Here is a 13,392-nt window from a genome sequence, read left to right as displayed (position 1 = left end):
TTAATTGGAAGGAACATCAAGGGGGTGACTTCTGTGAGTATGGAGAGGAAATACCGAGTAGGGCTTTTTTAGTCTCAAAGGGAGAAGACCCGCAGGAACTAATGGTTAAGAGTCAAAGCCATGCTAGTTCAAACAGGAAATGAGACAAACATTTTGGAATAAATCATAGAGAAAAATGGGTGCTTTTTCATTTTTGCAGGTGGAGATTAACAGTCTTTTGGGAATGCACACATTAATTAAACACCCCTGTACTAGGACCAAAATGTTGCGATTGGGCGGTGTGTAAAGGATGTGGGATATTAATCTGATTCCTCTATGACTTAGTGTTCCCTCTGGCATTAAGCCTATGATCTCTTCTTTCTCCATGCATCTTTTATATAAACACCTCTCTCTTTTAACTTACAGGCTGTATGTATGAAAAGGGACCTAGGCAGTTTTATGATGACACTTGCGTTGTTCCAGAGAAGTTTGACGGTATGTATGACACATGTCTTTTTCTTTTTCTTGTGTGGGGAGATGAAAAAGGAAGAGATGAGGGACTTTTCTCTGTTGCTGATCAAAAAAGCTCGGTAACGTTCCAATTTAGGATTCCTTAACACACCATTTGCAGTGCGCCCAACCAAAGCTGACCTTTGTATCTTGAAACCAAAGTCTCCTTTTCAATAGGATGTCGTTCAACTTTTGCCAGCGAAAGATGCTGTATCCAGAATTGTGGCAGAGGAGCTCAGTTCCTGTACTGTTGAGAAGTAATAGGAGGATTTCTATTGCACTGATGATCACATACAGCTTGTTGTTTGAGATTTAATGAAAGCTGTTCGTATAATTAACAAAACGGTGGAGAAAGCAGCAGCTTTGGTTTTACTGAGGATTAAGCCTCTTGTCTCGCTGTCTGTGAAGTGATGAATAGTGGGGAGTGAGTGTATAGGGCATTTTTGTGTTTGTGTCAGTGTATTTGCACTATGTGAAACATTGTACTAGTGGTTTATTTTTCAGTGAGACTGATAACAAATCAATGATCTTTTCACAACACTACCCATTATAACAGATTTTTTTTCAATAGGGATTCTGAGGTCAATTAAAATAAATGGCCCAAATTATCCTCAGTTACTCTGATGTAAAATCAGTTTCCTGGTGTAACTCAGTTGATTTCAGATTTATTTCATTATAGACAAAGTAGATGGACTCAATATTTCTTGCTGGTGACTCTGTTAGTCTGCAGCTTTGGGAAGTAATTTGGAGACCAATTACTTAAATTTGCTAGAGTGGCTTCTTTGTGTTAGTGTATGTATGTCCAGCTTTATTTATTTTAACAGGAAAGATTAGATACTTTCTGATAAACTTGTGAACAGCTTTCTGACCATAGCTAAAAGTAGAGCTGGAAAACTCTTGGGGTTTTTCTTCTGCTTTATTTTGTTTGTTTTCCCCTGAGAATCACTTATATGGATTACAAAACTATTGCGTGTCTAGCAGCATTTGTTGTGTTTGCTGAAGAATGGGAGACTAAAATGAAAGTAACCCAAAGAATTACACATTGCTCAAACGGGAGGTATCACGTGCATTCCAGGGTTGGTAAGAAATAGCAAGAAATAAAGAGAGGATTTTAAATAATATTAGACCTAATTGAAGATTGCTCAATCCAGTAGTGCATTGTCACTGGATTGACACATTCACTGAAAGGGTGATTTATTGAAAGTCTACTTTATGCCCTGGCTTTGGAATGTATGCTCTTTGTTTTTTGGTCGTCCCCCCCCTTTTTTTAAGCACATTGTGTCAGGTTTTTTCTTCCCCAAAAATGATTGTAGACCTGATCTGTTTTCAGTATCAGTGGCAAATTCATATTTACATTTATGGAAATGGGATCAGACCCTGTACTACAAGAAGTTAAAACTCTCCAGGAGTAGCGTTTGTCTATGTCTTTCTTGAAAATCCTTTTTGTTTGTTTGGGTTTTGTACAGGGAAGCAAATGAAAATGGAAAGGAAATACAAATAAAGTAAAATAAATACATGTTTGGAAAAATTTGTGTGCTTGCAAAGCAGACAGTCTGCTGCTAGCTTCTATGACTGTCCGTTGAGAGAACACCTTGTACTCCAGAAGATTGATGTTGTGATACAAATAGGTGTGTTTATACTTGTAGCGTGATGACTTTTGAGGAAAAAATAGCAGATATGTAATTATATTCTGGCCAGTAAAGCAAAAGTGGGATAAGCCCAGGGCTAGTCTTGATGTTTCAGAAGTAGATTCTCAGCTGCTTCATTTGAAATCAAAGATTGGCACAGGCGAAGAATCTGAGCCTCTCTAATACTGCACTCGCTATTTGCACGTTGCTCAGCTATCATTAAAAGAAAAATCTTGTCCTTGAAAAAAAAGGCCTTTCAGGCCTGGAACTTGAACCTCGCATAAACCAAAGAGCCTTGTGTTGATTTATTTGTTTTCGACAGCTATTGACTCAATTTTCTTTCCTGATTACAAAAGGAAGTGCTCCATTTTTAATATTATTATTCTTACTTTCATTACACGGAGCCATTCTGTAATGGCCATCAGAGCATCCTAATATTGTGGTTGAATGTAAAGTCCTGGCTTTCAGTATTAAACAGGTCACACTGCTTATTGGAGGGTATAGCTGTTCTGGTAGTTCAAATGAGGAGTTTTACCAGCGTATCAAGGATTGCTGTCATCGTGTGCAGAAAAAAATATTTTCTGCTTCAGCATCAGACTTTTCAGCTGTTGTTGTTTGCATGCGTTGTTTAGTATGAATATGATTTAGAAACAACAGACACACAGTATGGATGTCACAGGATGGTTTTTCATTGGCAGTTTGTGGAACAGCTAGCAGAATATTATTACTGTTGTTTTTTAAAAGCTTTCTCTGGACTTGAAATTTTAGAAAAATTGACTTACTGCTTTTCAGGTGGAATACTAATCTAATATGTAGATATGAGTAAAAGTACTATGTGCTTATATGCAAGTCCAATATGCCACAGAGGAACTCGCATATCTGCAGGATTTGCATACCTATACATAAAGCACATGCTGTGTAAGTCCAAGTCAAATACTTTGTCAAATTTTTCTTAGAAGCATTTGCATGCAAAAGAAGTTTCACTCAATAGGGTTTTGCAGCTTTATGAAGCATACATTACACTTCCAAAACTGGGGCTTGTGCAAAGTATAGTACACAAGTGCAGTTCTTCAGACATCAGAGTTGCTTACAAAAATAGTTCATGCTCTTTCGGACAGAGGATATTGCAAAATGGTTAGCAAACGAGATTTGCATGTATCAGAAGTAAATGAGGATAGACTTAGGGAGACTTTGATAAATCATGACTGAATTTAGGTACTTTTTAGTATATGAATATGTTCTTGTAAGAGTGTTTGCAATTACCAGCCAACAGGGGAATGGTGCATTTGTGGGTGGCTGGGTAGTAAGAATTCTTTCCCTCTGTTTTATTAACCCTAATGATTGCTTTGCCTGTTTATCTGACAAACTGAGCGATGATGCTTTTTGCGCATTGCTCAGCTAACGTTGTTGCTATTCTCTGCAGGTGACGTCAAACAGGAGCCAGGCATGTACCGCGAGGGACCCACGTATCAACGGCGAGGCTCGCTTCAGCTGTGGCAGTTCTTGGTAGCTCTTCTTGATGACCCATCAAACTCGCACTTCATAGCGTGGACTGGCCGAGGCATGGAATTCAAGCTGATTGAGCCAGAGGAGGTTGGTTAGATGGACAGCATGCCCTGACATCCACTGCCCCGTCCTGCAAATTTAATAGCGCTTCTTTGGCTTTAGGCCTTGTTTTCCTTCGACATTTTGCTTTAGTAGCACTTCAGAACGGTAGCAGAAAGGACTGGCAAGGGAAGTGCTTCTGTTAGGACAGAGGTGTGGTTAAGCATAGACTTGATTCCTAGTCCCACAAAATAATAAAAATATTGCAAGTACTAGAGTTACAAAATACTTGGCATTAATTGTGGGGCCTGAATTTTTCAGAACCACTTCATGGATGGAGCTGTGTTCCAAAATCCTTTGAAAACGTGACCCTGAATAGTCTTTCAACACCAAATATTCTTCAGTGTGAAGATGTGGGAATGTGGAACTTTTAGGCTGTAGAGTGAAAGACCCCAAGTCTGACAGATGGCAAAAGAGGAGGTTAAGAACGTTAGGGAGTAAAATCCCATCAAAATTATATAAACCCCCCTCTTTATAGAGTTGTCTTCAGAGCCTTCCTGCTTATCTGTATCGTTAGATTGTTTAGTGCATGCTTACGTCCTAGGCTTGCAAACACTCATGCACATGCACAGCTCCTCTGAACCATGAAGGACTCGTGGGGTAAATAAAATGACTTGTATTCATGAACATTTTGCTGAAGCATGACTTAGTTCACTTGTGTGATAAACAGGAATAAATCAAACATTTTATTACATAAACTTTTTTGACTAGGTAACATTAAATAATCTATCCTGTGTTCTAAACATCCATGGAAACTGTTAGAAAATCTATTGGGCCTGAATTTTATTGTAATACTGATGTGGATGATTTGATTAGGGTTGTCAAAAAAGCAGTATCATCCTGGTTTACTTTTTTTGCCCCTTGGATAGGGTTGGGTAATAGAGCAGACCGCAGCAAATTTTCCCTCAGGATCCCCTCTGAGTTAGAGCTGAGTAGGAAGGTTCGGGGGTGTAAGGCTGTTTCTGCGTTCCACCAGCTATTTCTGCCGTTTGCCATCCATCTGCTGGCATAAGCAATCTGAAAGCTTTCTTGCATTTAAGTTACATTGTCTGCCAACAGCCCTAAGGGGATGTCCATCAGGACTGATGTCTCTTTCCTTCCCAACATGGTCTGGCTGAGGGGCAGGTTGCTGCAGGGACCTGTGTGCTGGCTCTGGTTTGTCTGAGCTTCCCCTGCACTAGTGATAGTCACCATGGCAGATCCTGGCATTGTGCATCTGAGGATTTGACCACAGAACGGTCTCAGTCGATTTGATACCGAAACTTTGCTGGCAAGTCTGTGGCCTTAGCAGGTGACAAGGACTTCTTAGTTGTGTGGCCTGGCTCAGAACGGAGTGAAACCTTTGGAAAGGCTTTTGCTTGATTTTGGTGAATGAGATATCTGATTTTTCCACCCCTGCCCCAGTCTCAGTATTTTTTATCCTCTTAGTTTTGTCTTTTCTTTAAAGTACGTCCGAAGTTTTTCAAGATTGAAGAGATTTATTGAAAAATGGTTTCCAGCAGATGGTGCAAAAACTTTATAGTTTTCATTAACTAAGGAAGGGAAAGTAGCAAAACAAAACCCTAAGGTTTCCTTGTAGTGTAGCTCCCTGAAGAACTGCACATTCTGATTTAAGTTAACCAGATCATCTGCTTGTCTGACTTTGTCGCAGTTTCTTGGTGTTTTTGAGCAGCACTGCATCCAAGATCTGGAGGAGGCAGGCTACTTGAAACTTGCTCACTCCTGTGTGCTCTCAGGGAGTACAAAGGAGCCTAAGTTGTTTTCATATGAATGTCATGGATCTGACAGAAACTGTTGATTAAAATAAGAATAGCCTACGGGAAGTTGCACGCTTCTGTTGGTTACCAACTGTAAATTGAAGGGAAGTCAAAGAGCTTGTTGGTTCAGCTGTGGCAGGTTAGGATGTCAATGACATGACCTTTCCATCCCATCCCTTTCTGGAAGTTTATGCCCTTGTAGAAAGGATGACAACAAAAATTAATATGTATCAGCTCCCTGAACACCATAGTTAATTCAGAAAGTAGCTAACTGAACTGTGGAGGCTAAGAATTGGGCGTAGGTCCATTTATGCTGCCTTGTCACAGGGACAGTAACCTTCAGCAGGAAGGTGGGGTGGAAGGCTAGAAGCCTGAATCCCTTCCACAGGGCAAGACTTGATAAATGCTGTGCAGTTCAGGGACAGGAAGACGCGCTTACCAAGACTACTTCTGGACCTGCTTGCTTATTTAGGAATGTCAAAATACCACACAATATAGCATATTCTAAACCATTATTTTGCTGTAGTTATCTTTGCTGTGTATTTATTTATTATGCAAGCCTGTTATGCTGGGGACTTTTAGGACCCTGATTAATGCAGAAAAAAACTTGGCAGGAATAAACAAAGAGTGATGTAGGCATGTGTTACAAAGATGAATAGGCGAATCAAGGTTACGCATCTAGGCCAAATCTACAGCTGGAATAAATTGACATGATTGGAGGTATGTTTCAATACAGCTGTAACATAGCTGAAGTTAGCAGAGCCATGATAATTTACATGAGCCTGAAAAGCTGCACCACTGAAAGGAAATAATGCTTTAAAGAGAAATTTTAAAAATTATTGTCCAGATGGAGATCAAAGTCATGGATTTTTCTGTTGTTATTTAGTCCCCTTCAATTCTCAGTGCTGCATGTCATCTATGGTTTGCATCAAAAGGCTCCAGACACCTATGGGAAAGTTTTGTAGAGCAGTCTGCAGAGAAGCTGCTTGGCTACTCTCTCCTTTTTCCAGATCTGTATGCATATGCACCTCTCAAACATTTTTATAAAATGTGCTTTAAAGAGTTCATCAGCTCTAACTCTTTTCCCTCTGGTGACATGATAGTCATTTGTACAGCCAGTAATTGAAATGTCACCAAGAGCTGATTATAGTTTCAGGTGGGGAATAAGCAGTTAAGCTCTTTAAACAAAAGGTCTCTTTGTCCAGAACTACCTTTGGCAATAAAACAGGAAGTGTAAAGGCAAGTAGAAATCATAAGTCAGAGCAGAAGGCATATTGTTCTCTATGGAATGGCTTCACGATTTGCTTGCAACTCCCTTTTTATTATTATTTTTTAAGGGAAATTATACAACTGAAACTATGAAATTTCTGTCCCAGTCTTCATACTACCATATAGTTCTTCCAAGTGATTACCCTGCCTCCTCTGATTATTAATTTTCTTTGCTGAAGTAATATTTAAGACTGGGAGTTGGCTTTTGACTTGTATCTCCTAATAATCTCAACATCGCTGTCATTCCAAGTACAGCCTGTATTAGTTCATGAACTAAGTGTGTATGCATGTGTGTTTAATATAACTTAGTGTTCTGACAGCAAGGAAAACACAATTATCCACAGTATCAAACTAAAGAAAAGTTTATCTTTCATGAAAGTTTTCTGGTGGAACTTGATAAATATTTTTTGTGTATCATCTCTTTATAGGGCTTTATTTTTTCAGTGGTTTTCTTTATTAAAAACAAACAACCCCCCCCCCAACCCTCTACCACGTTTGCAAATGAGTGAGTCTGCTTCACGTTTAATGGATGACTGTGTGTCTGATCAAAAATCATAGTAGTACATGGGAAATTCAGGTCATGGCAACCTTTTCTCTTGTGTTTATTTGTTGCACCTGCAGGATTCCCCCTCCTCCATCCCCAAATAAAGTATCTGATGATAAGATCTGCTTCTTAAATGCATTTAACAAATCAATGCTAATCCATTTTTGTGGCAGGTGGCACGTCGCTGGGGGATTCAGAAAAATAGGCCAGCTATGAACTATGATAAACTTAGCCGATCACTTCGCTATTATTATGAAAAGGGAATCATGCAAAAGGTGAGTAGCTAATTTTGTATTAAATTTCACCAGAGCGTTGCATGTTAATCCGTAAGTCAGTTTACAAGGAGTACTTGTAACTGCATTGCTTAGGTAGGTTTTTCATCTATTTGGGCAAACACGTAAGCTTTTTCACCTACCAGGTCCAGTATATGCACCAATATATTTTTTTCTGTGTAAAAAATGTCTGTGCTTTTAGTTCACACAATGCACTTCATGATTATAGGGAAAGAGGTAATATTCAAAAATATCCAAAAGAGTTTCCTGGCACCTGGGAAAGGCAAACAGTAGAGTACGGTATGAATAATGTTTTGCAGATCTAAATTAGCTGCCCAGCTCTTGGGTACTTTGGTAAGTGCAAGATAGGGGAGAAAAATGATACCTATTAACATACCAAATACTTTAATATTTTACCAATAGTGTTGTAATAATACCATTTTTAAGTGGAATTTAATATTTTATAATAGGCTGAATTATGAGAAATATTTAACAATAATTTATATAAAACAGCCTGGTCTTGCTGACAGTATTCAACCCATCCTTCCACTGTGGCTTGCTGATTTACATGTATGTTTTTAAATCTTGCTATGTAGTACTATGTAGATTGACTGAGAAATCAATAGGAGAGACCTGTCTGCTGCATCAACAAAACTGGCAGGTGTGATCAAAGATCATAATGAACACCTTGTGTTGTAAAACTTGTTCCATATCTTTTCACGTTAGTTTTGTGACCTGTGATGACTAACATGTTTAAACCTGCCATTTTCCAATTCCATGAATGGAAACAATGCTCTCAGCTCATGTTACTGGGCAACTTTTGCAGTAGGTTTTGTGAAGTCTCAGTTTGGAGTTGCCTGTTACAAGTTCTCTTGCTTTGATTATGGGATCATTGTAGTGCTCTCCTTTTTCACTATCCAGAAGTCAACTTGGACAAAAATCTGCGCTGGTATTGGCTTATGGTACTTCAGCAGCACAGTGCCTCATCCATTTTTGTCTGTCACATAATTGTGCATTGAATCTTTGTAAAGTGGACTGGAGACTGGGTCCAGTCGGGGAGAAGCAGAAACACTTGATTTTGCTGGGTGGTGCTTCATGCAGAGGAGGTCCTCGTTGCAGGTTACAGCTCAGAGCTCAGCTGCATAAGCAATTGTGCCGGCACAGTTCAAAGGCAGCACAGAGGCAAGAATAAGTAGCAAAGAGAGTGAAACAAGTTGAAAAGGTGGGGACGGGATTACCATAAGGCTGATAATGCTGCCCAACCCACACATCCACTTAATATGGAAAGTTTACAAGTACTTCTGACAGCTAGCTTGCTACCTCTTAAACTACTACTTTATTATCTACAAGAATGTATTTAACACACATTTTAAAAGCTGGCTTGGATGCTTATTTTTCTGACATAATGATGTTTGAGGTTTGCCCTGAGATCACCCTATCTGGCCATTTAGTGTAGGTTAAAAACTAATGGTGGTTGTAGATTCATAGTAGGTTTCTTTACTGCAAGGCTTGTATGCACATTTTTCCCCTTTTGTTTTAAGTTAAGCAATGATAACAGGTTATGCAAACGCCCAGTTTCTGAATGCAGCCTTCAGTCTGTCAAACTTGCTGACATTAATTTGATGAAAAAAATTCTACTGCAGATACAGCCTCTACCAAAACTTTACATTATTTGTAGAATAAATAAGCTGAAAATTGAAGGAGGTGCTTCAGACTATTTTGCACCCATAAGAATGGAGTTAAGTTTGCAACACTTTTGCCACCTTCGTTCACTCACTTTCAATGCCGTGCTAGCTGGAGTTGCAAGAAGCAGACAATATGATCTTTATTTTAAAATCATTTTAATAAACGGTGGGCATGCAACATGGTTCATGTTTTTTAACACAATTCTTTATATAAGGTGCTTGAGAAGTTACTATATTGACTTTTTTTCTTTTAAAATAAGACAATAATCCTGTGTTGTTTTTATCATTCCTCAGCTTGTAGGAAGATGAAGCACAGACATTTAGTGCTATTTCTGAATAAGGGAAAACTTTAGGATCTTTGGACAAATTGCCCCTCCATAAGCAAATCCAAATGTCCCAGCTTTGCATGAGCAATTGCTAAGTACATATTAGCCTATGTATTTGCTTACGCTGTCCCTGTACAATCAGCATGCACTATAACTAAGTGCTTTTATACTTAAGTATGAATCAATCTGCGTAAAGTGAAATTCAGATCTCTATCATGCAACGTGATTCTTTTTTCCACGTCGCACACAAGAGTGTTGGACTTAGTCATTTTATTTTGCCACTGTAGTGACAATTTGTTTACATTTTCCAATAAGAACAGTTCCATTTGTGGTTAAGTATAGGAAACGACCGCAAACAAAAGTTTGGAAGTAGAATACCTAGTCCGTCTTCTAACAGGATATCACGTTTGGCAAAACCAAGAGCGTTCTGCAGTCTGCTTCTGCAGATCCCTGTTGTCTTTGCTAGGTCATTGCCTTACCAGTTCTGCTGCTGTGTTATTAATTGTGTAACGAAGGTGAGTTCTTCACAAGACTGTTGAACTTGGAGTTGCAAAACCACAAGGCCTTACGCTGCACCTTTTTGTCCCTTCTGTTGTCCTAAGGTGGCTGGAGAAAGATACGTCTACAAGTTTGTTTGCGACCCTGAAGCGCTTTTCTCCATGGCTTTTCCAGACAACCAGCGCCCCTTACTGAAGACTGACATGGAGCGCCACATCAATGAGGAGGACACTGTACCTCTGTCCCACTTTGATGAGAGCATGGTCTACATGCAGGACGGTGGCTGCTGCAACACCCACCCCTATAATGAAGGCTATGTCTATTAACAACAGTGACAGTGAAGGGGATGTTTCCCCCCTCCCTTAGGCTTCTCCTCTTTCACAAGACCCAGAGGAAAGCTGAATCGACTTCAGTTTGTTTTTTAAATAGTACACTAAAAGGGGCTTTTCCTGTTGCATTACTCCTATGGTCTGCCATGGACAGCGCACTTTATTTGAAAGGGGAGGGTTGGAACCTAAACGTTATTCTGTGTAACAGGAGGAAAAGGGTGGGTTTGCTTTTTACTTAAGTTTGGGAAGGGAACATACAGGTTTTAAGTACAAAAAAAAGCTATATCATGTCTGTTTTGTTTCATATCAGCATAAGATATTGTACATTTTCTCTGGGTATCCGTAGTACAGTTAATTCTCATTGTGCAAAATAACCACTTGGTGATGATATCAGCACAGCATGCCTAGGGCATTTGTTTCTTGCCATTCGTAATTGTCTTTCTGCAGTTATAAAAGAGAAGCAAAGCATATACCACAGCATTTAATTTAGAAGCTCGCAGTGGCAGACCTTGCACCTTGCCTCTGAAAACAACCAGGTATCTCGAGAGTTTCTCCTTTTTTTTCTTTTTTTTTTTTCTTTTTTTTGGTATGGCCTCAAAAAAAATCCTGTCTAATGACAGAGTGGCCATAAATACAGTGACCAAGCAAAATCTCTGACTTCAGACTGCAAGCCGCATGCCGTACCTGGTGCCACCTTGCTATACATATATGGCCCATGCTATGGCTTAGACCTTTCCAGATCCATTTGAGGGTAGTAATTACATGTGGTGGGCTTTCTGATGATCATGTCAGCATTAAATACAGGATCATGATCGGGAGGGAGAAAACATTTTGTATCCTTCCATTTCCTTTGGTACATAAATAAGTTATTTAATCAATAGGAATTAACTGTACTAAGTCACATATCTAATTATGCTGTTTAGACACAGCAAGCACTCCTTGAGAAAAATATCCAATACACTAAATAGGTACTTTAGTAATTTTTAGACACGGTACCCATTAATATGCATTTAAACCTTTTACTGCTGTGTTATGTTGATAACATATATAAATACTAGATAATGCTAATGCTTCTGCTGCTGTCTTTTTCTGTAATATTCTCTTTGATGCTGAATTTACTATGACCATTTATAAGCAATGCTGTAACTACAGGTAGCATTTCAGGACAAAATAGATGACTTGAACCATTTATTGCTTAGAAAATAGCTTACGCCATAGCTGTGCTATAAGCAGCTTTTATGCGCATCCACAAATGACTAGTAAGCTTCAGCTTGCTAAGGAAAGCTCTGCAGAACCTTTTGTAATTTTCGGTGGAACGGAGACTTAGACAAACTGTCAAAGAATACCATGAAGTCGCTGTATGACGTTGTAGTGCTGGCACTGATGTTACCAATCAACTTGTTTTGGACACTAAATGTAAATGTGATCAGATATGCTCGGAAGACAATTTAAATTTTGAGGGGGTTTTTTTGTTGTTATTTTTTCAAATTGTTTTATTTTTTGAGAGGGGTAATCTTGAACACAAGCCACATACACTATTCTATATGTAAAATGGGGGGAGGGGGAAAGCCCTGACAAAAACCCAAAAGTTTTAAATATTTATGAGCACCTTTTCTGAAATGTAATATTTCCTAGTTTGAAGGGAGGGAGAGGGGGTAAGATCTGGATTTCTTTTTTTGCCCAGTGAAATTTAAATAGGTGTTATATGGAGTACCTCATTTTCCTATATTCCTGAGAAGCGGGAGGAAAATGAATGCATAACCATAAAACAACAAGAATAATTTTCATTATAATGGATGGATTTCAAAGACAATCCTAGGTGGTGGGTTAATTTTCCATCCTCTGTCAGTTAAGACACTAGTTAAGCTATGAATATTTTAATACGCAGTTAATCAAAAGTAAAGAAGTAGTGGTCACTAGAAACCACAGGTGCATAAAAAACATTTGGGCAGGTATTTAATTTACTCAGATCCATAAGACAACATATTTTATGGGAGTGTATATATGCCTTAATGTGTCACCCAATTCTGTCATCCGTAAGTCTCAATGGCACTTAGATTTTCGGTGATCAACCCAGAATCAGAAGTCTAAAATTGAAGAATTAGCGAAAAGGAAAAGGTTGAGTAAGATTGTTTAAAAAAAATGTGGTTTCCATTGAAATAAGGTTCAAATGAAACATGCTTTGATGAAAAGTCCTTGGATTGGTTTTGGTTCTTTAATGTCAGCACGGAGCGCCTCTTGCCTGTGGCAGGATGTGGGTATTTGGGAACGGGGTTGGACAAAAAAGGAAAAAAAAAAAGTGGGGGGAAAAAGAGGAAAAAAAATGCATCAAATGTGTAATATTTAAGAAGAAATATATATATATCTGTATATGGTAGTGACTCACTGAACAAAACAAGCAATCAGACCAACATTACATGATCTCTCAGCAGAAGATACAAAAGTCTTTCACTGAACTGATTAACCCTTTTTAAAATGTACCTAAGAGGTTTATTTAAAGTCTGTTTTTATTCCACTTTTTTGTTTGTTTGGGTTTTTTTTTTTTTGTTGGTTTGTTTGGGGTTTTCAGGTAGAATAATAAACCTGGCAGCTGATTTCTGCAAGATTGTTGTGTATTGGATTCCTAACCATTTGGACTGAAGAGGCCCCTGCAGTAAGGTTCTTCTTTTGGAAGAGGAGATGATGGTCTGTTCCCAGTGCCTAGAATGGCTTCCTGCAAAATGTAACAAAAAAAAAAAAAAAAAAGAGAAGTGAGGAGTATGTACAATTCATGTATATGTATATATGAGTTATAGCCAGGAGTTAGATTGCCAAAGCATCGTATTTGACTGTCGAAAGGGAGGAGGATGGTCTACGTAAATTTAGAGAAAGATTGATTCTGACTAAGAACACTTACACATTTTCACAGGGCGTTTTAATACCCTGCGGTATTTGAAGGTAGGGTGTTCGGGGCTGGGGTGGGGGTGCTGGGTTTTCATTTGGTTGGTCGG

At 38.8% G+C, this 13,392-nt stretch overlaps 1 protein-coding gene across 5 annotated transcripts in view; it reads left to right on the top strand.

Annotated features, from left to right (window-relative positions):
- The window catches only part of ETV1 (ETS variant transcription factor 1), a 68,719-nt gene extending 55,723 nt beyond the window's left edge, over nucleotides 1–12,996 (top strand). For 3 of the 5 annotated variants that reach the window (XM_075492907.1, XM_075492905.1, XM_075492906.1), the window contains exons 10-13: nucleotides 406–474; nucleotides 3,541–3,710; nucleotides 7,466–7,567; nucleotides 10,178–12,993. In XM_075492907.1, coding sequence (XP_075349022.1) covers nucleotides 406–474; nucleotides 3,541–3,710; nucleotides 7,466–7,567; nucleotides 10,178–10,399 — 563 coding nt within the window. In that variant the 3' untranslated portion in view covers nucleotides 10,400–12,993. Of the gene's footprint in view, nucleotides 1–405; nucleotides 475–3,540; nucleotides 3,711–7,465; nucleotides 7,568–10,177 lie in introns of all 5 variants that reach the window. The other 2 variants (XM_075492909.1, XM_075492908.1) reach the window with 2 other exon arrangements.
- Nucleotides 12,997–13,392: the final 396 nt, after the last annotated feature.

The sequence above is a fragment of the Mycteria americana genome, chromosome 2 (genome assembly GCF_035582795.1).
Source record: "Mycteria americana isolate JAX WOST 10 ecotype Jacksonville Zoo and Gardens chromosome 2, USCA_MyAme_1.0, whole genome shotgun sequence".
In the NCBI taxonomy this organism is placed as follows: Eukaryota; Metazoa; Chordata; class Aves; order Ciconiiformes; family Ciconiidae; genus Mycteria; species Mycteria americana.
This window is presented reverse-complemented; position numbering and strand designations above follow the sequence as displayed.